The 26192-nt window shown below is 62.4% G+C and overlaps 2 protein-coding genes across 3 annotated transcripts; one reads left to right on the forward strand and one right to left on the reverse strand.

The window, feature by feature from the left end:
* Positions 1-5060: 5060 nt before the first annotated feature.
* Positions 5061-9891, reverse strand: LSM7 (LSM7 homolog, U6 small nuclear RNA and mRNA degradation associated). Its single transcript, XM_060145741.1, has 4 exons — positions 9820-9891; positions 9582-9672; positions 6769-6840; positions 5061-5309 (listed from the first exon to the last, which is right to left on the reverse strand). Exons 1-4 carry the CDS (start codon positions 9889-9891, stop codon positions 5167-5169), a joined length of 378 nt encoding a protein of 125 aa, XP_060001724.1. The 3' UTR covers positions 5061-5166.
* A 56-nt stretch (positions 9892-9947) lies between these two features.
* SPPL2B (signal peptide peptidase like 2B) lies at positions 9948-25334 on the forward strand. Of its 2 annotated transcripts, none has more exons than XM_060145742.1 (15): positions 9948-10056; positions 15252-15371; positions 15934-16116; positions 16554-16643; positions 17227-17366; positions 17930-18072; positions 18242-18338; positions 19169-19285; positions 21013-21094; positions 21788-21862; positions 21944-22006; positions 22092-22191; positions 22545-22622; positions 24011-24171; positions 24961-25334. In XM_060145742.1, exons 1-15 carry the CDS (start codon positions 9982-9984, stop codon positions 25186-25188), a joined length of 1752 nt encoding a protein of 583 aa, XP_060001725.1. In that variant the 5' UTR covers positions 9948-9981; the 3' UTR covers positions 25189-25334. The 2 variants fall into 2 exon arrangements, with proteins under 2 accessions (XP_060001725.1, XP_060001726.1); XM_060145743.1 differs by having other exon boundaries at positions 24011-24238; positions 24961-25099.
* Positions 25335-26192: the final 858 nt, after the last annotated feature.

Here is a 26192-nt window from a genome sequence, read left to right on the forward strand (position 1 = left end):
GCCCGGGGACCCCACAGTGCTCCAGCCTTGGGGCAGGTACCATTTTGATCCAGCTGAGGGGTGCTGGGGCCTGAATCACAGCAGGTGTTTTCAGCAGGTAATTGTCATTCAGCAAGTAAACCTTGCAGCAGCTTCCGATTTTGCAAATAGGGCCCGTCTTAGTTCTTCTTTCCCAACACTTACCGTTGATTTTGTTTTCCTGTCCTATCTCACTGTTCAGGCTCTCAAGTACAATGTCCAAGGTGACCGTGGGTGTCCTTGTCTTGCCAGCCTTGCCAGGTCTTATGGGGAAAGCGTTCGTTTTTTCACCGTTTACGGTGATGTTAGCTGTCAGTTTTTTCACAGATGGCCTTTATCAGGTTGAGGAAATTCCCTTCTATTTCTAGTTGCCACGATTTTAACCTGAATGGGTGTTGAACTTTGTCAGATGCCTCTTCTGCAGCTATGACATGGTCATGGGTTTTTTTCTCCTTTATTCTGTCGATGTGGTGAATCACATAGATGGATTTTCCAGTGTTAAACCCACCTTGCGTTCCTGGCCATGACCACCTGGTGGTCACGATGTGCAATCCTTTGGATCCAATCTGGTGATGTTTGGTGAGGGGTCCTTGCATCTGTATTCGTGAGGGATGTTGGTCTGTGGTTTTCTTTTTCTGCAATGTTTTTGACAGGTTTTGCTTACACTGCCCTCATATAACAGGTGGGGAATATTCCTTCCTCCTCTGGTGTCTGAGGTTGGATTGGTGTTATTTGTCCCTTAAAAGCTTCGGGATAAGTTCTGAAGTAGAGTTGTCAGTACTTGCTGACGGATGGGATGCATGGGGCGGGCGGGGGTGGGGGGGCGGTGTCAAGGGTGACCCCCAGGTTTGGGGCCTGGGCAAGCAGGGGACTTGTGGGGATGGATCCTGGGATGAGGAAAGCTGGGGAGGTGGCAGGCGGAAGGGGGAGCATCAGCTTGGGGCACATTAATTTGGGGTTCCTCTAAGACACGCAGTGGGTATGGATCTGGTGCTTTGGGGGAGACGGGCAGGGGCGGGGGCGGCGCAGAGGTGGGGAAAGAGAACTCAGAAATTAGTGACAGGGTGGGGCCCAAAGGCATATCCGCCTGGATCCCAGGCTCCTGGTCAGCCCCCTCAGCCAGGAATGTTGTTTTCCCTCTGGGCTCTTCATTCCTGGGTGAGTCCTGACCCCTGCAGGCTCCAGTCAGCATGGCTTGGGGACGGGACGGGGTGGGTCAAGGAGCTGACCTGGGCCCTGAACACAGGCAGAGAGCATGAAAAGACATGCGCTTTTCAGCGGAGGACATATATTGCACATCAGAGCCAAGAAGCTCTCGGTCTGATGGAGCGGATGGGGCGGGGTGGGAGGCACTATTCCTGCGGACAGTGAGGGCTTCGGGCTTGGAGCTGGGGAGGAAGCGAGAAGCAGGAGGGCCAGACCCCCGGGGCGTCACAATCCAACAGCCCCAGGGATCCAAGACCCTTCCCCCCCCCACCCCATTTGCAAAGTCAACAAAAGCTTCTTCCTTTTACATCCACATCCACGTCTGAGTCCAGGCGGAACTGGATTTCTCTCCTGCCTCACTGGCCAGCCATGGGGGGCTGCAGGGCTCTGCGGCATCACTGGTGCTCCAGGGTGGAGATGAGGGCTCCCCAGGTCTGTGGGTGGCAGGACCAGACCTGGTCGTGAGAACGGGGGAAGCTGTTTCCTCCCAGCTCCTGGGGCCAGGTGGGCAGGCGGTTCCTCCCCTGTTTGCTTCCCACCCACCTAGCTTTGGGCCTGTTTCTCACCCACGAGACAGCTTTCAGAGCACAGGAGGGATGTGGGGGGCAGCCCGCCCCCTGAGTTAGGATCCCGGCTGTGTGACCCAGTACACGTTGCTCAGCCTCTCTGGGCCTTAGCGTCCTCATCTGTGGATGGGGATAAGGAAAGGGTTTGGGGTGGGGGGCTGAGTGAACCAGAAGGTGTACGTCAGCCCAGCCTGTTGCTAAAGCTGTTCTGGGGACAAGGCAGCTGTGGGGAGGGGCAGGGCTGACCATCAGCAATGTCAAGATCCTGTCCACCTTCAGAAGACTCTGGAATCTGCCGTGGGGTGGGAGCCTGGTCTGGGCTCAAGGTGGGGCCTGCCGGGGCCTCTGGTGACGTCTCCCGGAGCGGGGCCTTGGCAGACAGCACCTGGAAGCTGTGGCTGTGGTGACCATGGGCACGTGGAGCAGGACCGGCCCCCCCCGCCCCCGCATCCAATGGCCGCAGCCCCCGCCCGGTGTTCCAAGGCCCGCGCTGACCGTGGGCAGGGAGCTGAAAGGGTGGGAACTGGGCAGGGGTCAGCGGGGAGCCTCCGGACGGCATGGTGGGCTGGCTGGCGGGCAGGCCGGCTGGGGATGCCAGGGATTTATACGGGGGCCAGGGGGCAGAGGGGGCGGGATCAGTGTCACCGGCTCTTTTCTCCCTCTTCCTTCTCTAGTCTCCGCCTCTGTGTCTGCCTTTCCTAGTCTCCCTCGGTCTTGCCCTGCGTCTCCCTATCTGCCTCTGGCCTTCTCTTTCTCAGGCTCCTTGTAAAATATTAAAATTTCAATATAACACTCTGTAAAATATTAAATTTCTCCTCATGAGATATTAAAATGTTAAGGATAGGCTAACATCCCCCTTTCATCACCATCTTCAATCCTGGGTCAGCAGGATCTTTCTAGATCCTTCTCAATATATTTAAAATCATAGAAACATAAGATCTTCTTAATAAGGATCATCTTAAAGAAATGGTGTTACACCACGCACATGCTACACTTGTATGTCAGCAAGTCTCAGTGACCTGTCACTGCGTAACAAACATCCCCCAACGTAGGGGCATAAAAATTTATTATTCCTCATGATTCTGTGGGTTGGCAGCAAAGTTCCTCTGCTGGGCTCAGTGTCACCTGGGCTAACTCAGGAGGCCTCAGACACACGGCCACCTCTGGGCAGTGTTCCAAGAGGACAAAGGTAGGAGCCGCAGGGCTCCTTGGCAAACTAAGCTCTGAATGCCACGTCACTCCTGCCGTATTCTTACCATTAAACCAAGCCCTCAGATTCCAAGGGGTGGAGAAACAGACTCCCCCTTCTGCGAGGGAAGCTGCAGGGAATTAGTGGCTGCACAAAGAGATGTATCTACCTCTCTGTGAAAAGTTGCTTTGTATTGATATATGGCCAGAGGAACCTGAGTTTCTCCAGCAGATCCCCCAGTGATGGGCAGCTAGGTTATTTACGGTCTTTTACAAACGAGGTCATAGTGGCTCTGTAGGGTGGATACGGTTCAGTGGAACAAGCTCATCTTACCCCCCTTTCTGGGGAGTTCTGCCTGAGCCCCCAGGAGGTCAGGGTCTCCCTCTCTTGGGCCCCCGGAGCATCTTGTTCTCAGCCTCAGACTTGAACACAAAGATCTGTGCTCTTAACCAACTCCCCGTCCAACAGCAGCCCAGTGCCCGGCCACAGAGTGGATACTGGATGACTTTTTCTGAGCTTAAGAGAGAAGGAATGGGACCTCAGAGAGGTTGGGACACTTACCCTCAGCCACACAGCAAGTGGTAGAAGGACCTGACTTTGTGGTCACAGAGAACTTTTGCACTCATCGGCTGGGAGGTGAGGGGTGGGTGGAGAGTGGTCTGAAGCCTTTGAGGGCTGTAATGATGGAGCAGAGAGGCTCCCGAGACAAGCCTTGCTTTCTGTGCAACCAAAGCTGGGAGCTGGAAAGCCAGGTGTCCTTGTTCATCTGTCCTGGCCCCTGGCTGCCCCGGGGCTCTAACGAGGTCTGATTAGCCTCCAGCCCTCACTGCTCCCTCACCCCACCCCACCCTGGGGTCCGGACCCCTGGGCCTTCTGACCCCAAGATCTGGGTCTCAGCCTTTGTATCTCAGCCTCAGATAGGGCAGGCTGGGTGTGTGGAGAGAACAGAGGCACTGGTGCCCAGGTTCTCGGTCCCTCCACCGTGTGTCCCCCCCGCCGGAGTCGCAGTCCCCCGGCTGTTGAATGGGCACGGGAATTGCCCCCAAGAGCAGGACGCGTCGGGTTGGATGTTCTCTGGCACAGCCTTCCCCGGGACCGTGACCCCAGCTAGCCCAGGCGCCCCCGCTGCCCAGCTGCTGGGGCTGAGGCCTCTGATGAGGAGCTGCATGAGGCAGGGCCGCCAGCTGGCAGGGAAGCGGGCCGGGAGGGATGAGCACACGGGGCTTGGCGACGCGGCCCCACGACTAATCCCCGGCAGCAGGGCCACAGCAGACTCAGATCCCCACGATAAGCCAGCTGCTTTCAGTTTATCTGGTGGCAACGACCGACAGGTAGCGTGGGGGCCATCCAGCCGGGTCCCCTTGTGCGGTGGGTTCCTGTGTGTCGCCAGCCGTTGGTGGAGGGGCCCTGGTCTACAGTTCCCGCCTGGACAACTCCCACTCACTCCTGGCCCCGCTCGTCCTCACATGCCCAGCACTCCTACAAATAGCAGACACATGCCTGCTCTCAGCAGACGGTGCCATGGAGGTAGGATCCTAACGAGGACACTGGGTTTAGGAAACGGGGCCAGGAGAAAGCCCTGCTTCCTGAGGGCGGGCATGGGGACGTTCAGGATCATGGCCCACAGAGTCGCCAGCTGAGGGGCAGGGGTGGGCTCGTCCTCTGAGCTGAGGCGGGAAGCAGGTTGGGCTAGGAGGTCGTGGGACCGGGCGGACAGCAAGGCTCCATCCAGTTTGTTCTTTGTGAGGTCACGGCTGTGCGGGGATGTGACACAGAAGGACCCGGCTTTGGGGGACCACTCAGGCCGGCGTACAGAGGCACTGAAGTGACAGGGCCTGCCTCTGAGAAGGTTGGCTGGGGGGTCTGCATGGGCTGTGGCCCCGGGGGGGCTCTGCAAAGGCTCCAGCCTCCACGTCCCGTGCCCTCACCTGGACCGTGCACGCTCAGTCACCTCCGAGCCCCCCAGCCCTGGGCCTGGACCCCAGATGGCGCGCAAACTCTGCTGGATGGACCGCATCCCTGGGGCCCAGGTCTTGCCAGAACACCAAGGCTGAAAGCCAGAGTCCAGGGCTCCTGGACACTTGAGGTTTGCAATTTTATAAAGAAAACAAAAACATAAGCAATACAAAAAGGAAAGTTCCGTTCCTACGGGTGGCCCGAGTCCTGGGGGAGGGGCGGCCCTGGCCGCTAGGCGTCTTGCTGCTGGATGAAGGGGTTGGGGATGGCTTCCATGCCGTCCTGCGGGCAGATGAGCACCACGGAGGTGCCCCTGCACACCACCAGGCCCAGCTGCCGGGTGTCCTCCGTGAGCTTGTACTGGTCGTCAGGGTCTGCAGAAGAAGAGGGGCGGCAATGAGGCGGTGTGGGCTCAGAGGCCCAGGAGGACCGGAGATGGGCCCGCGGTGGGGGGTGGGGAGGGCAGGCGAAGGGCCCCACTCCCAAGCCAGCTGGCAGCCTCTCCCCGAGACGGACCACGAGGCTCAGGAAGAGCTCTGGAAATAGCCGCGTGCAGCCTGTCCTCCTTCTACAATGAGGACACAGCCCAGGGGACAGCGGAGACCGAGTTCTCAGATGGGCGGCAGAGAAAAGCCCCATCTGCAGAATCTCGGAAGCCCTGCGGGGCCACCATTCACCCCCGTGCCAACGGCCTGTTCACAGTGGGGCGAGGGACCCGGGAAGTGATGGCACGCCGAGGAAAGCTCTCCTGAGGTCACGGCGGCGAGGCCTCCATTACTGTTACTGCACGATGGCGAGTTGGGGAGGCCCGACTTGGGGTGTGGCTCCCCACTCCCAGACCCTGCAGGATGACCGCTGGCCAAGCCTGCCCCTCCCTCCCGGAACCGTGTGCATGTGTCAGGGCCTCTGTCCCAGGGCCGTTCTGGGGGTGAGAAGAGGGCGCAGACTCAGCCAAGTAGCGAGCCCGGGCCCAGGTGGGAGCGGCCTCTGGCGCAGGGACAGCAGCCCTGCCTCCAGGGCTCTTCCGCCCGGGCCCGTCTAAGCGCGTGGCACACCCCAGCTCCCTTGCTTTTCCCTGCAGCCCCACGAGGTGAGGCTGTCCTTTTCCAGAGTCATCCGCCCAAGGAAGCCAGGCCAGGATCCCAGCGGGGGGGGGACTCTGGGCAGACTCAGTGCGAAGAGGGAAGACAAGGGCAAAGCAAGAGGCCCCACGGGGTCGCTTCCCCACAAAGAGGGCCTCTCCCTGGGGGCCCTTTGACACTTCTGTGTGGCTCCATTAACTCTTCATTAGACTAACGTGTGTCTCAACGTCGACAGTTCCCAGAAAAGACACCCCCTCTCTCCTAGGCCTTGCGGTCCCCTTCATGCTACGGTCAGACTGAGCTGGAGAACTTGCTGGCTGATGGGCAAGGGCTGGCCTGACCACCATGCGAAGGGTCTGGGGACCTGGGGGGACAGGGAATAAGGGGGAGGGGGCCCTCCGTCAGCAGCCGGGGGTTAACACACAGGGACGGCAGGAGATAAGGGGGCAGGACGAGCCACAGGGCAGCCGGCTCTCTCACGGCAGGCGCAGCATCTTTCTAGCCCCACTGGGCACGCCTCAGCCCCAGCGGGGGCTCAGTGTTGTGAGGACTGGATCCGGAAAATACCAAGTCCTGAGACGATGGTCTACTGAGCCTCGCCAGGACCGCGGGAGATCCAACACATCTGTCAGCCACGTGATCCGCAAGGCACCACGTTCACACAGCGGTTGGGCGGCGGCAGAGCAGCTTTGGAACAAACACTAAGGAAGGCCCAGTGAGGACGCCTCCGAGCCCCACGGGCTGCACTCACCTCTCATGTACTCGATGGTGCCATCCAGCACGAGGTTGAGCAGCGGGTCAAACCCTTTCAGGATTCCACTGGCTTGTCGGAATCACCGAGAAGAGAAGAGAGACAGACAGGCGTAAGATCAACGGTCATCCTGGGCAGATGCGAGCTGTGCCCGGGTGTCAGCACGTGAGATTGGGGTGCCCCCACCGCTGAGGGGTCTCCCCAGCCGGATGCAGGTGTGGGAGCAGCCTCTCCAGGGACGGGACAGATGGGAGACCACGGGGGAAGCAAGGGAAGGGCTCCCGGACGGGGAGCAGTGACAGCGGACCCCAAAACCATCGCCACCACAACACAGTCGGCAAAGTCCGCCTGCGCCTGTTTTGTAAACAGTTTAACTGGCACCCGGCCATGCTCATTTGTTCAATGTCGCCTGTGGCTTCTTTCCTGCTGCAATGGCAGAGTGGAGTAGCCGCGACAAGAGACCATCTGGCCGGCGCAGCTGAAAATATTTCCTGTGTGCTGTCCTACAGAACAGGTCCACCAGCCCCGCCTGAGGGCGACGCCCTGGCCCTCTTCCTCTCCTGCTTACCCTCCCCTGCAGAACAAAGACCGTGAAGGCACCACCTAGCGGGGTATGGAGAGTGACAAATCCAGTAACACGTGCAGGCACTTGGCCCCAGCCGGGCAGCGAGCCTGCACCCGCGGGTCTGCCCTCCTCACCAGGACAGGGGCGCTGCAGCAGGCGGGCAGGACGCTCAGACAGAGCCAGCGTTTCCCCCTCCCCAAAACCCCAGTGTGGGACGGGACCCACGATGGGACGTCAGTCTGTGCTCAGGCTGCAACAGACAGCTTTGTGGATCTCATTAACGTCCATGAGTCGGTAGACTTTCAGTACATCTAAAGAGAGGCTATGCTGGGCGGGCCTGACCTGATAGGTGAGCCGTTAAAGGGATGGGCCCTTTCTGAAAAAGGAAATTTCAAAAATGAGATTTTCCTGCTGGTCTTGAAGACGTGAAGTGCAGTGCTGTAGACAGAGTCCATGGCAGGGGCGGTGAGCAGCCTCTAGGAGCCCAGGGGGTCCCTGGCCAACTCTTGGCGGAAAACGGGGACCCCAGGCTTGGAAGAGGACCCTGGGCCTGAGATGACAGGCTCACAGAGACACTCCTTTACTGCAACCTCGTCAGAGACCTGAGCCTGAGGCACCCAGAGTCTGGAACCACAGGCACTGTGAGATAAAAACGTATGTTGTTTAAGCGTAGAAAACGAATACTAGCGCCTTGAGAAGCAAGAGCCCCATCTCTTCATACATCCCAGGGCCAGCACGGTGCCAAGTGTTTGTTAAGATTCCGATCCTCACTGCATTGGGTACCTAGACGGGCAGGCGCTGTGTTTTTAGCCCTCTGAGGCTGCCCAGTCATCCACATCTCAGGGAAGGAGAGGTCTGGATCACTGTCTTACAAAATAAAGAAACTGACGTTCAGAAGCAGCTGAATAAGTGAAATGTTGACCGGCTCTCACCAAGTGTCAGGAACCCTGTTAAACACGTTACCTGTGGCTTCGCTGGTTGTGCAGTGGTTAAGAATCCACCTGCCAATACAGGGGACACGGGTTTGAGCCCTGGTCCAGGAAGATACCCCATGCCACGGAGCAACTAAGCCTGTGCGCCACAACTACTGAGCCTGCGCTCAAGAGCCCGCAAGCCACAACTACTGAGCACGTGCACCACAGCTACTGAAGCCCGTGTGCCTAGAGCCCATGATCCACAAGAGAAGCTACCACAATGAGAAGCCCACGCACGGCAACGAAGAGCAGCCCCTGCAGCTAGAGAAAGCCCGTGTGCAGCAACGAAGACCCAGTGCAGCCAAAAAATAAACAAATAAATAAATAAATTTATTTTTTTAAAAAAGAAAAACACGTTACCTGCTTTAAACACTTTAATCTCTGTGCCACTACTGAAGTAAGTGGAGTTAATAACCTCTGACAAATGAGACTGAGGCTCAGAGAGGGTAGCAACTTGCCCGAAGTCCCACAGCCAGTGAGCTGGGGCTGTGCCACGAGCAGCGCTCCCTGCATAACCCTGCAGCATCCTTCCTGCTGTCTTCGCACCAGACTCCAACAGCAAATTCAGAGTTAAAGCCTCACAGTGACAGCATAAAGCCGCAAACTGTGACAAGTGCTACCAAGAACTTGTAACAACAGAGGCCTGACCTGGGGTGGAGGCGTGGGGGTCAGGGAAAGCTTCCCAGAGCAGTCGAGAGCTCCCTGCATTACTCAGGTACAAAACGTTCATCGTGTTACCCTGGAACAACCGTGAACAAGGAGACGAGATTTGTTTTAAACAAACCCTTAAGGCAGCTTGGTGGAAACTGACCATAGGGCCGTGGTTCGCAACTGCGGCAATTCTGCCGCCCAGGGGACACTAGGCCATGTCTGGGACGTCACGACTAGGCGGCTCCTGGCACCGAGTGGGTGGGAGCAGGACGGCCCCCAACGGAGAAAAATGCGGCCCCAACGTGAGCAGCGCCGAGCCTGAGAAACCCTCAGGTGCAGGACGACCCGTGAGGAGCTGGAACAGTCGCCTGAGTGAGGCAGGACCCACAGGAAGCAGAGCCGTGAATCCCAGCCACTGTAGCTTCCGGTGAGGTTGGGGACCCTTTGCGTGCCTCAGTTTCCCCACCTGCAAAAGGGGTGTAACCGTTCCTACCTGCCGGCGCCGTCAGGCCAGCACGAGTTGTCCAAGCCTAGCGCTTAAAGCGCAGCCCAGGCATCCGTTATCGGTACCGCCGCCCGTTACTCCTCGTGGACCGTGGAGGGGGCGGGCGGAGGGACCTCACCTTCTCGGCCTCCCTGGAACTTCACTCGGATCGTCTTGTCGATGTACTTGGACAGGTCCAAGATGCTCTCCTTCTTTTTCTTCTCTTTGTCCTGCAGGAGCAACAGAGCTCTGTGAGGCGGGGAGCGCAGCCGGACTCCGCCCCGCCAGCCCCGCCAGCCCCGCCAGCCCCGCCAGCCCCGCCAGCCCCGCCAGCCCCGCCAGCCCCGCCAACCCCGCCAGCCTCGCCGCACGCTCACCGCCATCTTGCCGGCCGCGTCGCTGTGCGCAGGAGCCGCCGCCGCGCCCTTTGTACCCTGCCCTGCGCGCATGCGCGGCGGACGCAGGGCGCCTGCGTGACGCGGTGCGCCGGAACGTTGCTGGGAAACATCTGCCGACGCCTGAGGCTGGGACCGGGCGACATGGCGGCGGCGGCGGCGGCGGCGGCGGCGGCGCTGGCGCGGCTAGCGGCGGCCTTCCTCCTCCTCGCGGCCCAGGTGAGGGCGGCGCCGACCCCGCCGGCCTCGCCGGCCGCGGTGCCCCGGCCCCTCGCCCCCCACCCAGGCCCCGCGCAGGACCCCGCCCGGCCCGGCCTGGGGCCAGCTTAGGGGATCCGTGCCCCGCGCGCGGGCGGCCCGCTGGTCCGGGGCTCGGTCGTGACCTTGCGGGCCTGTCCCCGGCCCGTCTCCCTTCCCCGCCTGGAAGTCCTTCTCAGCCACAGCGTCACCCGCTCCCGCCCCGGCCCCTGCTGGTCCGTCTCGGGGTCTCCCACCGCCGCCGGGGACGCCCCTCTCTGGCTCCGTGGCCTTGGCCGGGGGGCTCCCCCTCTCTGAGCCTCAGTTTCCCCTTGAGTGCCATACTACTCCCTCTTCCCGTGGTTGTGGTAAACTGTCGAGCGCGGCACCCAGTGTCTGGTAGTGTCGGGAAGCGGCCAGGAGCCCAGCCCTGGAGTGGGGTGGAATCGCCGCCCCATCTTTTGATCCCGTGACCTTGGCAAGGGAGTTTCCCGCTTTGAGCGTCCGTTGCTAGTCTGCAAAAGGAAGATAAGTATACAGTGCAGAGTCAGCAAAACGATGTAGGGGATCACGAGCGCGCAGCATGTTACTTGTTTGTCACTAAACCTTCAGGGTCTCCAGTGCTAGCGGGGGACCGACCAGGAAACGGCTGATGTACGTTGTCATAAGCTCATCTTTTATTTCCAAATCCTCCCTCTCCCCGCCAGGTTCCACAGCTCAGGAAATACCCCCCACCCCGCAACAGCCCTACAGACTGGGCCGTTAACCTTGACCCTTCTGCTCCAGTGCCCCCACCTCTGCTCCAGGCGGTTGGCGTTCTCCCGTGGCCACTTTTGTCCCCCTGAATCCCCAGTTCATTCTCAACACTGCAGGAGTGATCCCTTTCAAAGTGTGTCTTGTGCCCAGATGCGAGCCTTCTGGTGGCTTCCTGGCGCATTTGGGAGGCCTCTGTGATCTGGCTATCAGGAAGCTTCCCGTTTCTCTCCAGCTCTAGTGTCTTGAAGGCACTCTGCTCGCTGGTCTCTGTTTCCCTGAATTCCCTGGTTATGCTTCACGTCTCAGCTTAGCTGTCCCTCCCTCCCAGAAGCTCTCTGGGATGCCCCCTCCCCAGCTGCTTTGCCAGCCCCCTGTACTTCCCCCAGCCCTGTTCACTCATCTTCCCCAGCAGTCTGAGCCTTTGGAGGCAGGGACTTTAAGCTCTCCGGATATTTCAAATGAGGGCCAAGCGATAGGTAGGCGGAGGATCATGGGAACACCACAGAAGGAGGGACGCAGTTGGCCTAGGAATGCTTTTCAGAAGCATTCTGAAAAGAGGTGCCTGAGGGGTGATCTGAAGGATGAGTGGGCGTTTGCTAGGTCAAGAAGGTAGAGAAGGTTGTTGCAGGTGATGGGAGCAGGGCTGGAGGTGTGAGAGCTGATGTGTTTTTTTTTTAAATAACAGATTTATTTATTTTAATTCTTATTGGGGTATAGTTGATTTACAATGTCGTGTTAGTTTCAGGCGTACAGCAAAGTGAATCTGTTATACATACATATATCCATTCTCTTTTAGATTCTTTTCCCATATAGGTCATTACAGAGTATTCAGAAGAATTCTCTGTGTATACATTAGGTTCTTATTACTTATTTATTTTGCATATAGTAGTGTGTATGTGTCAATCCCAGTCTTTCAATTTATCCCTCCCCCTTACCCCTCGAGAGCTGATGATTTCCTTGGAGATGGTGAGGGTCCACTACAGCTGGCGTGTAGGATAATCCAATGGTTACACCTGAGGAAGGTGTCATCCCAGTGGAGACCCTTCAGGTGCCCTTGCAGGGAAGGCCATGGAGGGAGCAGCAGTGGGAGTGGCTCCAGGCGTAGGGGGAAAAGGGCAGGCTGAATGTGTGGCCTCTCCTGGCTGGAGTCCAGGGGAGCAGACTGGGCTGGTTGGAGCCGGGTGCTGGGACGTTTGGACTTTATTCCCACTGGCTGAGGATTTGGAACTTTACCCTGAATGTGGGGAGCCAGGTAGGGTGTAGAAGCGAGCAGGAGAGCACCTGGGCCAGCCCTTCCTAGGACAGAACCCTGTGTGTGGTTCTTGGTGGCGCCCTGGTAAGGCCAGCTCTCCACGGGGCGGGAGGCTGCTTGCTCACAGGTCGAAGCTCATTCCCGACCATCTGTGACCCTGGGCGAGAGATTGGACCCCCTGCCCAGTTGCTGTAAGTTGTGCACATACAGCCCATGTGGGGCCTGTTACTCGGCAGATCTGAACACAGTGGTGTTCTCCCTGCCTGCCCCCTCCGCCCGCCCGCCCCTTCACCCCTCCACTGCCCCCTCCGCCTGCCCCTTCACCCCTCCACTGCCCCCCTCCGCCTGCCCCTTCACCCCTCCACTGCCCCCTCCGCCTGCCCCTTCACCCCTCCACTGCCCCCCTCCGCCTGCCCCTTCACCCCTCCACTGCCCCCTCCGCCTGCCCCTTCACCCCTCCACTGCCCCCTCCGCCTGCCGCTTCACCCCTCCACTGCCCCCCTCCGCCTGCCCCTTCACCCCTCCACTGCCCCCTCCGCCTGCACATCTTTTTCTAAGCTTCCCGGGGCCTAATTAGCCCCTTCTAGAATTCACCAAGTCCTAGGAAGACTACTCCCTGTCTGGACCCCTTAGCTTCTTTCAAAGTCCCGTGACATGGATGCTTTCACTGTCATCTTGAAGCATAGTTTCCCTAGGAGTTCCTGAGCTCGATATGATTGTGGCGCATCGGGAGGTAGCCTGTCCTCGGTAGCCCCAGCTGTTTCTCGTCCTCCAAACTGGGATGGGCTGTGCTGGAACGGGGGGGCACTCACAGCCCTGGGCCCTTTGGAGGAACTTCTCCTAGCCCTTTAACTCCCCGGGGAGGAGACCGTATTCACGGCGAGACTGTGTTCTCGGGTGTTTGATACAAGCCCAGGCTTATTTCTTAACAGAAAGCCAGTTGTGCACATTGTGAGGGGAGAGCTGTGAAGTGTGCCCTTGCGCTTCTCAGTGACTTTTTAAAAACAAATGCTTTTAGTCATTCCCATTTTATACAACCGACAGTTTTCACCAGCAACTCGGATCCCATAGACCAGGGGTCAGCAAACATTTTCCAAAGGGCCAGACAGTATTTGTGGCTTTTCAGGACACATGGCCTCTGTTGTAACTCCCAGGCTCTGCAGAGAGCAGCATACACCCTACCCTGCGTTCAGCAACCAGGCAGACATGTTACGATAAAACTTTATTGACAAACACAGAAGGTGGGCCGGATTCAGCCTGGGGGTTGAGGGATCACAGAACCCCTGCGTGGCCCAAGGTGGGGGGCAGGGCAGGGCTGACCTGGGGTGGGGGCACAGGGCTGGGCACTGTACTTGGGGACAGCCTGGTGGGGAGAACCCGGAAGAGGGGGCTTCTCATCCTGCCTCTGGTCGAGGGAACGAGGTTGGCCAGGCAGGGGTGGGTGGGGAGGTCACCACACTTCCCTCCCTCGAGCGCTGGTGGCAGTGCCCACGTGCCCTGCAAACATGGCCTCACTGAGCACACCCCGCAGCCCATTCAGCTGTCGGTACCTCGTTCCAGGCGACAAACCAAAGCACTGGGCAGGGGCAGTGGGGGCCCTGGTTCCTCTCCACACCGCCAGCGGATGTGGATCAGTGGGGAGAAGCTCCTGGAGCGGCTGGGCCCCGTTACACATTCACAGAGGGCCTGGCCTTCCGAGCTGGTCTGTGCCCCAGGGCCACGGCCCCTCGGAACCCCAGCTGAGTCGGAGCACCGCCGCCTGCACCTTGGGAAGGCCAGATGGGGGTGGGGGTCTGTCCCCGCACAGACAGGCTACTGCCTGTTGTCACCGAGGGGTGCAGTCTCTGTCTCAGCCCCCAGGTGGTACAGAGGGATGGCCCCAGGAGCCGGAGTGTGCAGAGTTGGGGTCCAGTTGGACCTCTCCAGCTCCAAGAAGCCAAGGGGCTGGGGTGGGCCCAGGCCCCTGTGGGCGTGGCGTGGCCGGGCTCCCTGCTCAAGGCTCTCTCTGGGACCCGTCCTCCCTCACAGGTCCCACAGCCCCAGGGAGCAGCCCAGACCAGGGCCAGACAGCGTGAGACCCGCTGGGGCTGAGGTCCTCGCGGGGGCTCCGTAGCCGAGCTCGGCCTATAGGAGGAAGCAGCCCCGGCAGGGACGCAGCGGTCCAGGCGGGAGGGGACGAGCAGGCAGTGGGGACGCTCGTGTGCGATACTGGTTTCTCATGTAGGTAAAGCCGCTCCCAGGTCCTGACCACCCCGCTGCCCTCAGCGGAGGGGCTGGAGTGCCAAGGACTCTGGGGCCTGCGCCTCTACCTCACTCTGGATTCACACTCGGAGCAAAGGCCCTGATGGCCCGTGTGCCCAGCCCGCCCTGTCCTCCGCAGTCAGCCAGCTGCCCTCGACCTTGCTCCGTGTCAGAGCGGGCGGGGTCCACGTGGGCTCTGTGGGACCCTCCACAAGCAGCCTGCTGCCTGGCGGGCCTGGGCAGGAGGAACTTGAGGCCTTGTCGTCCTCCTGGGAGTAGTGGGCCAGGAAGCCGGGCACTTCTGCTGCCCGTGCCCATCGGGAGCGCTGCTGTACTTGCTCGGGACGTGCTGGGGAGGAGGTTCTGTCAGCTGCCTGGGCCCTGCTGGGGTCGTGGGGACGCCACCTGTCATGAAGGGCCCCCTGCCCAGAGCAGCCCTGCCTCTCGCACCGTCCACTTGCCACGCGTTTGGGCAGGGAAGGTCAAGGTTCTGACCCAGGGGTTCCCACCGGCCTGTGGCCCAGCAGGTGCTGGTCACGTGACCCGGGCTCCGCCACCCCATTTCTGCCCTGAGCCTGCTGGCCTCACTGGGTGGGGGCCTGTCGGGGAGCCTGGAACCTGCTGGGCCACCGCTGACTCCCCATCCCCTTCTTGCCTTATGGCAGTGGCGTGGGGCTCTCGTTCTCCCTGTAGTCCCAGGAGGACTCCCCCATTCCTGCCACTGGAGCCACAGGGAGGGGACCTGACACAGCCAATGTCAGCGCCCAGGTCTCCCTTGAGGAGGCTCGGCCCTGCCCTCCTCATCGTGTCCCCCCCTAAGATGTGGCAGTCGTATCCCATCTGTGCTGTCGGAGCGAGGGACCACCCAAGCCAGGTCGTGCCGTGGGCCGGCCCTGTGTCGGCTCTCTGACTGCTGCCCCCTGTCCAGGTGGCCTGTGAGTACGGCATGGTGCACGTGGTGTCCGAGACCGGGGGCCCCAAAGGCAAAGACTACTGCATCCTCTACAACCCGCAGTGGGCCCACCTGCCGCTCGACCTCAGCAAAGCAGTGAGTACCGGCCAGCGCGGGAACCCCCTCCCAACGCAGGGTCTTGTCTGTCTTGCTTGCTGCCCTCCCCCCACTCCTCCCCTGGGTCTCCCGAGGGCCTCTGGAGGACGGGTCTTGCAGAGAGCCGTTGAGGACGGAGGAAGGGCCTGTGCCCGGCCCCGTCTTTGGGTTAGCCCGGATGCTCTGCTCCCTGCTCTGGTCTCACTCGTCCCAGAGGGACTCAGGGTGCCCAGTTCCTGGCTTGGCGGGTGGAACGAAGGCCAGCACTCCCGCCCGCACCTTGTGCTGTTTGTGACGGGCTCGAGAGAGGCGGGGAGGGTTCCTGAGCACACGACGCCCTGTACCCCTCTTGTCTGCCTTGTGCTCGGGGTGGGTGTGCACACACGCTTGTGCACGTGCGTGTGTGTGCGCACGCGTGTGTGGGGCTGAGACCATGTGGGCTTGAGGTGAGGCTGCGTAGGGGCGGTGGTCGCCGCAGTGGCCTCCGCTGACCTGTCTCCCCGAGGATGCTGCGCGCCCTGGCTCCCCTGGAGCGTCTCACGTGAAGGCCGCCCTCCTGCAGTCTCTTCTGCAGGTGCGGGACTGGACGACCTCCGTGCTCTGCTCTCCGGCCGACCTCCCTGCCAAAGGCTTCAGTAACCAGATCCCCCTGGTGGCGCGGGGGAACTGCACCTTCTACGAGAAAGTGCGGCTGGCCCAGGGCAGCGGGGCGCGTGGGCTGCTCATCATCAGCAAGGAGACGCTGGTGCGGCCGCCGGGCCCCTCCTGGGCAGCCGGGGGCCCTGGGGGGCGGGGGTTTCCTACTTGTGGCCTCGGAGGGGCCCTGTCCCAGGACGGTGCTGGACTCCGACAAGGCCTGGGGCGGAGCTCTGGGCCGCTGCCTGAGGAGCAGGTGGTGTGGGCCACGTGCCACCCTCTCCCTCAGGCCCTTCAGGGCAGACCAGCGTCACCCAAGCCCAGGGTTGAGAGGGAAGGGGAGCTTGCCCTCCCCCAGAGGGAGGGGCCAAGCCTGCAGGCCTGCCCTCAAGGCAGTGTGACCCTCCCACCTGACACACACACACACACACACACACACACACACGCAGGACTCCTCCGTCCCCTCCCCTCCCCCTCGGGGAGAGCTGCCCCGCCCTGGGTGGGCCTTGCTAAGCCATCCAGCCGCCCTCTCCCCCTCTCCCCCAGGTCCCCCCAGGAGGCAACAAGACGCAGTACGACGAGATCGGCATTCCCGTGGCCCTGCTCAGCTACAAAGACATGCTGGACATTTTCGAGGTAGGCTCGTCCCCCGCCCTGTCTGCAGCTGGGCCCAGTGCCTGAGGAGACGGTGTGCCCGCAGTGCTGTGAACGTCAGGAATGGAGACCCCAGCCCTCCCCCATGCCAGAGACCCTGCGTGTCACCCCCTGCTCAGACCTGCCCGGCCCCTCGCCCGGCCCGGCCCTGTCTGGCCAGAGGCTGGTGCGTCTTTGATTTGGGGAGCCGGGTCCCGAGCAGGCGAGCTGCAGCACACAGTGACATGGGGATAGCCAGGTTCCCCACTGCAGGCTTCGCGTCTCCCCCAAGGGACCCACCGTCCGTCTCCGGGCCGCTTCCCAGGCCACGTCCACCCTCGTTCACTCATGCTTGTCTGGGGGCGGGGTCTGTGTTCCCACACACGCGCGGTCCTGTCACCCACCTTGTGTGAAGCTCATCCCGGCAGAGCCCGCTTCTCTGGGGTCAGGAGTAGCGGGTGAGGGCGTGGGTTGAGGCGGGATCTCCCGGCCCCCGGCTCCTCGAGTGGGCCAGCCTCGGCCCTCTGGGTGGCGAGGGGACGGGTGGGCCCCCCCGACCTTAGCTCTCTTGTGTTCCCTGAGGCAGACTTTCGGCCGGGTGGTACGGGCAGCACTGTACGCCCCCAAGGAGCCCATGCTGGACTACAACATGGTCATCATCTTCATCATGGCTGTGGGCACCGTTGCCCTCGGGGGCTACTGGGCCGGGAGCCGGGACGTGAGGAAGTGAGTGGTCCGCGCGTGTGCGTGCGTCCCGGATGGGCGGCCGTAATGCTGGACAAGTAACCACGAGAGTCCGCATGCCCAGAGAGCCTTCTGGAAAACAGCTGCTACAAACACCCAGGAGACCCGTTGAAAGCCCCGAGGGCCCCGCTCCCCACGATTCTGTCCTGCCCTCAGGGTTCCCGGCCCGGGCCCAGCCTGGCGGGGGCATCCACGGGAGACCTCGCCCCGGCCGTCCAGGGAAGGGCGGTGGTGGGGTTGGTACAGGGCCAGGGTCCAGGGTGGCCCCCATGCGGCCACCACAGCTGGGCCCTGGGGACCGGAGCCCCACCTCCGGCAGGACTGGCTCCGTCGGGGGGGACCCCAGGTACACATGGTGGGTGGGGACGGGGGACTGGCCGACGGGGCAGGTGACAGTGGTCACCTCCGGGCAAGCTGTCCCTCAGCCTGTCCAGACCCCTTGTGTCAGGCTGCCCCTGCCTGTCCTTCCCCATGTCTGTGGCCCTCGGCCCCCGGGAGCGGTGCCGGCCGGTAGGGCGTCCCCCAGCCCGTTCTTGTCTTTCAAGGAGGTACATGAAACACAAGCGGGACGATGGGCCCGAGAAGCACGAGGACGAGGCTGTGGACGTGACGCCCGTCATGATCTGCGTGTTTGTGGTCATGTGCTGCTCCATGCTGGTGCTGCTCTACCACTTCTACGACCAGCTCGGTGGGTTCCCGGCCCCGGCTCTCAGGGCGGCGGGGGAGGGGGGAGTCCAGGGGCCTCGCCAGGAGGGGCCTGGGGCTACCCCTTCCTTCCCTTGGGGCGGCCACCCTGCCAGGGAGTGCGGCACAGAGCCGTCCTTCAGGCTCCCCTCACCGCCCGCCCCGCCCCGCAGTCTACGTCATCATCGGCATCTTCTGCCTGGCCTCCTCCACGGGCCTCTACAGCTGCCTGTCGCCGCTCCTCCAGAGGCTGCCGTTCTGCAGATGCAGGTGAGCCCCCGGGCGACCCCCACCTGGCCCTGCTCGCGGGGGTCCCCCTCTGCTGCCTTGTGGCCCGTCCGCTCCCACCTCCCGTTACCCGGCCCCCCGAGGCTCCACAGCTTTGCTGAGGCCGAGGACCCTTGCCCTCCGGAGCCCTCGGTCAGTCTGGCACGGTGCAGGCATTACAGCAGGTGCCCACTCCGTGCTGGCTGGGGGCTCACGGGCCCCACCTCCAGCCCCTGGGTGGGCCTCCCGTTCTGGCTCAGGGCCTGTGGGATCCCTCGGGGGACGTCGGCTGGGGGCAGCAGGCGGGCGGCGCTGCTGATCCAGGCTCCGAAGGTTCTCTGCGGTCAGGGGTCTGGTCTGCTTGTCGTGGAGCAGGTGGGAAACGGAAGGGTTTAGACGAGGTCCAACGGGGTCAGGAAGCTTGGCTCAGGGGGCTTGGGGGAGGGCCTGGAGCAGGGAGGGCTGTGCGAGAGGGGTCACAGCACCCGACGAGGGCTCCTGCGGGTGGGGTCGGCTTAGCGACTGGCTGAGGTCCGGTCGCTTCCCCCAAGGCCCTGCCCCTGCCCACTCTGCCCTGCCCTGCCCTGCCCTTGGGAGCCTCCCTTCTAGAAATAAAAGGTGAGGGATGGTGAGTTTAACAGATAAGGTAAAGTAGGGGAAGGGACAGGGCCAGGGGTGGCCCTTGGGAGCAGAGCCCGGCGGACAGAAGGAGGACAGATGGGGAGGCCACGGGCTTTTGGGCAGGAGTTGAGCTGACCCTCCGGGTGCTGGGCAGAGGCAGGGCTGTGAGGGTCAGAGGCCGCTGATCTCTCCACCTGCCTGCCTGCCCTCAGGGTCCCTGACAACAGCCTGCCCTACTTCCACAAGCGCCCTCAGGTCCGCATGCTGCTCCTGGCGCTGCTGTGCGTGGCCGTCAGTGTGGTGTGGGGCGTCTTCCGGAACGAGGACCAGTGAGTGCAGTCCTGGAGGCCCTGCTGGGGGTGGGTGCAGCTGTCCTCGGGTGCTCTGACCTCCCTGCGACTCCCCGAGCCCTCCGCTCGGGGCGCCTGGAGCTGGGCCAGCTCCCGGTTATGAAAGGCTCTCCTGTCAGTGCTCTGGACGCAGTGGCCGCACTCTGTCCAGGCCTGGCCCTGTCTGCCCTGTGGCTTGTCCGGTGCCCCGGGATCTGCGATCGCAATCTGGGCGTGAGATGCCGCCGGCACTGCTGCCCGGGCGCCGAGCCGTGTGCTCCGGGGCAGCCTGGACGTGGCCTGGCGCCGCTCGGCCGCTGCTCCGTTGTGGTGCCCGCCCGCCTGCTCAGCTAGCTCTGCTTCTCCCAACACCCCCCCCCCCGGGGGGCCTCCCCCGCGAGGCAGCGCGCCACCGCCTGCCGTCACTGACACCATCTGGCGCTCTCTCTGAGCTTCTCCCGGGGCAGTTAAACGCTCTTGGCTGTGCTGCTGTTTGGAGCTGTAACAGATTTAACTGGCAGAAGGAAAGCATGAAAATATTTTGAGTCCTTTGTACACAAAGAGAATAGGGACGCTCACGGTTAAATCCAAGCCAGGAGGCTTGCTCCTTCGCATAAAAGTAGAACAGGCCATGGCTTCCGCCATGTCTGGGCGCCCATGTGGCCTTGGTGAACCTTCTCTGTTCTCACCAGCGCCCTGGCTCAGAGAGGTTCTCATCGTGCGCTCAGATGAAGCTCTGATGAGTAACTTGAGGGGCAGGGAGGACGGGGCCGGCTGTGGGGCCATTTCCCAGCGGGGAGCCTCATCACACGCGGGCTTCATCACACAACTTTGACTTCCCAATTCGGAAGTGGCCCCGCAAGGGTGGCGCCCTGCTTCCCAGGACTCCAGATGATGTCCTCAGGGCCCCAAGTCCCTATTTCCTCAGAGAGTGTGGGGCATTTGGCTGGGTGGGTACAAGTTTTGCTTTTCTACATTTTTTTTTTTTTTTTTGTGGTACGCGGGCCTCTCACTGTTGTGGCCTCTCCAGTTGCGGAGCACAGGCTCTGGACGTGCAGGCTCAGCGTCCATGGCTCACGGGCCTAGCCGCTCCGCGGCATGTGGGATCTTCCAGGACCGGGGCACGAACCCGCGTCCCCTGCATCAGCAGGCGGACTCTCAACCACTGCGCCACCAGGGAAGCCCTGCTTTTCTAAATTTTTTAAAAGATATTTTTGAGGGACTTCCCTGGCGGTCCAGTGGTTAGGACTCCACGCTGTCACTGCCGAGGGCCCAGGTTCCATCTCTAGTAGGGGAGCTCGGATCCCACAAGCCCCGCGGCACAGCCAAGAAAAAAAAAAATTTTTTTTTTTTTAAAGAAATTTGAATCCGCTGGATACATGGTCCCCCCTCGCCCTGCACCCCCTGCCCCGGGCTGTGATCTGGGTGGGAGAGCCACTGCTGCAGAGGGACAGAGGCCCTGGCACGCGCCTGCATTTCTCTGGCCGTGGCGTCAGGGTTGGGGGGTCGGTTCACCCCCTGCTCCTACCAGCCATTGCTGCCCCTCCTGTCCCCCCACGGGCCTCAGGACGTCGGCCGCTGCCTTTGTCTGCATAAGGGCCTCCGCGGCTCGTCTGGGCTCATCTGGGCTTGGACTTGGCGCTGAGGCTTCCAGGGCGGGGGAGGGGCCTGGCAGGCGGAGGTTCTTGGTGGAGGCCCCGCCCAAGGGTGGCTGCGCTGCCTTCCAGGTGGGCTTGGATCCTTCAGGACGCGCTGGGCATTGCCTTCTGCCTCTACACCTTGAAAACCATCCGCCTCCCCACGTTCAAGGTGAGGGCCCCTCGGGGTGGTGGGGGCGCTCTGCGGACGAGGGGACGGGGTCTCTTCGTGCAGCCCTGCCCAGGGCCTTCCACTCTGAGCCTGGCCCTGTGTGGGCCGTGTGGTCTTGGCTTATCCGTCCCTCTGGCCACCCTCCTGGGGACGGGGCTTAAGGATCAGTGCAGAGTTGTCTCACGGCGTGGCGGCAGCGTCTGTGACCGCTGGCCGAGGGAACACCCGGGCGGGCGCGCGGAGCAGGGCCGCCTCCTTGCTGGTGAGGTGAACAGAGGAGGGAAAACCAGGTGAAACCAAGGGGGCAGAAGCACAGGGCTCGGGCCGGGACCCTGGGCCAAGGCCCAACCCCAGCAGGAGGAACCTAGAAACACACAGGCAAACGTGAAGCCGGGCGTCACCTGCCTAGACCCGTGGCTGGCTGGTTGCGGCTGTGTCTCTCTCAAGCGTCCCATCAGAAAGTCGCCCTCCCTGAGCCTCGGGCCTGACATTGCCTCCAGGGCACCGAAGGTCAGGCTGCCCGTGCTCAGACTTTGTCCTAAAGGCTTCGTCCCCACAGGGAAACTCTGAGCCTTGGGAGAGGCAGGGACACGTCCCGGAGTGTCTGTGCGTCTGGGACCCTGGGCAGGGTGGGGTGGAGGGCAGGGCCGGTGGAGGTCCCCGAGCACAGCCCTCAGGACGCCCCGTTCCCAGGCCTGCACGCTGCTGCTGCTGGTGCTGTTCATCTACGATGTGTTCTTCGTGTTCATCACGCCCTTCCTGACCAAGGTGGGCTCTGGGCCCCGCCCCGCCCCCCCCCCCGCCCTGGCCCCCGCGTTCCCCCGTCTGACGCAGTCCCCCTTCTCTTAGAGTGGGAACAGCATCATGGTGGAGGTGGCAACCGGGCCGTCAGACTCGGCCACCCACGAGAAGGTATGTGGTGCCCGCGGCCGAGGTGCTGAGCAAGCGGAGTGAGCGCGGGCTGGCGGGTCCTGGACACGCTGCCCCCTCTCCCCAGCTCCCCATGGTGCTGAAGGTGCCCAGACTCAACGCCTCGCCGCTGGCCCTGTGTGACCGGCCCTTCTCCCTCCTGGGCTTCGGGGACATCCTGGTCCCAGGTACTGGGGCCGGGCTTTGGCGGCCCGGGTGCCCTTGGGGGTGTCAGGCCACAGGGGCTGGTGGGCAGAGGCAGAGCTGAGCCAGTGGGGCCTGGGGGCCAGGGAGGTGGTCCCCCGGAGGCGTTGTCCCAGCCGTACTGCCCCCAGGGTCCCCCTCCGGGCCCCTCCCCCCACCAGGCAGCCTCTGAGCTGGGGTTTGCGCTCGCTGGAGGTCTGGTTACCTGCCAGGAGTCGAGGGTGGCGCCGGGCCAGCTCCCTCCTGAGCTGGGAGGAACGCACGGTGCCTCCGGGGGAACCCCTGGTGCCTGGCCGGGGCTGCGGCCCGGCCTCTGCCCATGGCCTCTCTCCCACAGGGCTGCTCGTGGCCTACTGCCACCGCTTCGACATCCAGGTGCAGTCCTCCAGGGTCTACTTCGTGGCCTGCACCATCGGTAAGCCCGCTGCCCCGGGGGCTCGGCCGTGCCTCGTCCTCTGCCGCGGGGTGGTAGGGGACAGGCCTGTGCCCCGTCACAGGCCTCCTTGTCACTTTCCATGGTGGTCGTTGTTTCTCTTTTCTTTGGTCTTCTTTGTCTTTCTCTTTTTTCCTTTGTCTTCTGTTTCCTTTGTTACTAAAGCCATTTACACCAAAGGGATGTTTTCTCATTTTCTGTTGAGTCCAATCATTTCTAAAAATGTCCAAACCAGTTCTCTTGTCCTGCTGGGTCAGCTCTTCAGGACGAGCAGGGGTGCAGAGCGCACAGGCCCCACCAGCCGACACGGGTGAGGGGAGGCCCCGCCATGGCCCCCAGCAGTGCCAGGCGGACGCAGGCTGGCCTTCCCGGCGTACTTTGGGCCGTTGGCGTCTGGGTTCCTGAAGGCCCAGACACGTGCTCCCCGCCCCTGCCCCCTGGGTTCACACTCCATGATTAGCTCGTCCAGATGCGCCTGCAGAGCTTTTCTCCGTGTGAACCACAGTTTGTCAAATTGTTCTGTAGTTCCCGTCACTGAAATCCTGTAGTTGGCTCGGTTGAATCACTTCTTTAGGACAGGTGGCTAGTCCACAGCCAATAAGCGGGAACTCTCCCTGCACAAGCCTATCGCTTGGAAACATGGAGGTAAGGGGCAGGGCAGGCAGCCCGAGCCGACGCAGGTGCTGGAGACGGGGCTCTTTGCCTCGGAGGGGGTGTGCCAGTAAATGGTGTCTTTCTTTGTAACTCTTCACCTGGGAGTAATTGCACGTGTACGGTTGCAAGGTTAGTACAGTGAGCCCCACGCCGCTGCACTCAGGCCGGCCCCTCTAACTCCTCGTGTGTGCTGTGTTGTATGTCCATCCCTGTGCTCTACGTGCGCGGGGGTCTTTATACGTTGGACTCACATCCCTAAATAACACACGCTGTTTTATGCTGAACGGGGAGCAGGAAATGCGGACGCTTCTCACCCCTCAGTGCTTTCATGCGGTCACAACTCAGTTATGAAAGGTCTGATTTCCTAATTCTGTACCTACGTTACTTCAGTTCAAATTATTTTTCTAACTAGAGGCTTACAAAAATGAGCTATTGGGGCACCTCTGCGGCTCCTCCAGCCGCTCCCGGGACGCCAGGCCTTCCCATGGCGGCCACCCGCTTCCTCTCCCCAGTCTGGCGGCTGGGCCCTCGTTCCCTCCTCTTTCCCTGCTGACCCCTGTGTGCACTCTCGCCTGCCAGCGTCCGGGAAGGTGTGGGTGGGGAGGACCCGCTGGCCACGGCCCTGGCGCGAGCTCTGCCTCTCCTGCCCCTGTGAGCAGTGGGTGGTGAGCTTGGGACCGGCCAGGGTAACGTGCTGCCTGTCTCTGCTTCCGCAGCCTACGGCATCGGTCTCCTGGTGACGTTCATGGCGCTGGCCCTCATGCAGCGCGGCCAGCCTGCCCTCCTCTACCTGGTGCCCTGCACGCTCGTCACCAGCTGCGCCCTGGCGCTCTGGCGCAGGGAGCTGGGCATGTTCTGGACGGGCAGCGGCTTTGCGGTGAATACCAGTTTGCTATGAATGTCTGCGAGAAATAATAGCCTAATAAGCCCTAACTAGAGTTAAAGTTGAGTAAGACCTCCTAGCGCTACAACTAAACCCCGCAGCCCGTGTCCGGTCTCTGGAAGGTTTTGCTTTGGGTGTGGTGCTCCCGTGGCTGCAGGGCGGGGAGGGGTACATGTGCCCGTGGTGTGGCTCGGGGTGATGCTGCTGCCCTGCTGCTAACCCTAACCCTAACCCATTTGGTTGGATTGGCTGGACTTGGGGTTCCAGCTGCTTCTGCCACGGGCAGGGGGTGGGCCGGGCCTTGTTCTTGTCTGAAACTGAAGAGGAAAGGGACAGAGGCCACTCCCCGTGCAGCGCAGGGTGACCGCTGTATCCCTGCAACTCAAGGGCATTCCGGGCCTGCGGGGTCTCTAGCGGGCCCTGTTAGGAGACCCGTCCTGCCCCGATGGGGGCTCTGAGCGCTTCCGGTGTGTGTGTAACTTGTTCGCATAGATGTGAACACGCTTTACATGTGGTGTGACTGTTGTGACCCGGTGAGTCGGGAAGGCTTCCTGGGCTCAGTGCCCCCGTCCCCAAAGGTCTCCCTCCCGGCGGGCGTTGGCTTTGCTACAGAGCGGGTGGATTGGTTCTGGAAGGTTCTGGAGGGAGAGCAGGCCAGAGAAGGCAGGGTGGGGCCCTCCTGGGGCCCTGATGCGGTGCTGGTGCCAGTTGGCGAGCGCAGCTCCTTCCTGGGTCCGGAGCGCCCCCGCGGCTCCACCAACCCGGGCCTCCTCCCTCCCTCAGAAGGACCTACCTCAGTCGCCGTGGGCGCCAGCCTCTGCCGACGGCCCGCAGCCCCAGGCGGACTCCGACGCCGCCCCCTCCCAGCAGCCTCCCGGCCAAGAAGCGGCCCCGTCCCCTCCGCCCGCGGAGCAGCCCCCAGAGTCGTCCGCGCCCGAAGAGAGCGGGGCCGGCGCGCCCCCCCAGGAGCCCGAGAGTCCGGCAGGCCTCGGCCCCGGCCCCTCGGCCTAGGGGAGGGCGCAGACTCGGCCCCCGCGCCCCGGGACTGGACCCGCGCGGACCCCAACTTGGTGCTCTGGCCTGGCCGATGCGCACGTCCTGCTCCAGCCCGGCCACACCCCGGACCCCAGCCCTGCTCCGAGCTCGCGTGGCTGCCAAGCCCCCGGCCGGCTGAGGCCAACCCCGCGCGCGCCCCGCTTCCTGCGGCGGTGGTGCCCCGGGAAGGGCGGGGCCGTCACCTTCGCCGTTGGCCGCGGACACGCCCAGTTTGGTGCTTGCCCTGCTGCTGCTTCCCTTCGGGTCCGGGCCGGGAGAGGGCGGGTCTCTGGCTCCTGGTGGAGGGGCGCCTTTGCCCAGCAGGGCCCCCAGGGGTTTGGACTGGACGCCGCCGCAGCCTTGGGGGCCCGCGGTGAGCGCCGAGCCCTGCGCCCGGCCCGTCCATCGCCCGGAAGCGCCCAGCGCCTGTGGTCCAGCTCCTCCAAGTTTGAATAAACGGCCACGACTTTTTGAAATTCTGATAGTGTCGCCTCGTGGGGTGCGAGCCCTTCGGACTGCCTCTCTCGGGGGCGGGGCTGGTGCCAGGCCGGTGGCCCCATCTTGCCTTTCAGCTCAAGGGAACTCGGCTCCCACCCTCGCCACAGGCACCCGCACGCTCTCAGCACCCTATCCAGTGCACGCACCTCGGCCTCCAACTCCAGCACGGGGGACGGGGAGCTTCTGGAATGCGGGAGGATATTCTGGAACTGGCGTTATGTCTTCTACCTCACGGACAGGGTTCTCTGAACCTCACGACGGAGATGCCGCCGGCCCCCGTGTCACCGCCTGGCGACAGAGCCGGCGCCCGGACAGGCACCCGGGGCTGCTGATCGCCAGGGCCCCGGCCCGCTCCCCCCCCCACCCCCCCCAACACCCCGTCCGCGCCGCACGCCGGCTCTGTGTCCCTCTGCGCGCTGCTGCGCTGCACACAGCAGGCGGGGGCGACCACGGTCCATTCCACACAATACCAGCGCCAGCCA

The sequence above is a fragment of the Lagenorhynchus albirostris genome, chromosome 3, assembly GCF_949774975.1.
Source record: "Lagenorhynchus albirostris chromosome 3, mLagAlb1.1, whole genome shotgun sequence".
In the NCBI taxonomy this organism is placed as follows: domain Eukaryota; kingdom Metazoa; phylum Chordata; class Mammalia; order Artiodactyla; family Delphinidae; genus Lagenorhynchus; species Lagenorhynchus albirostris.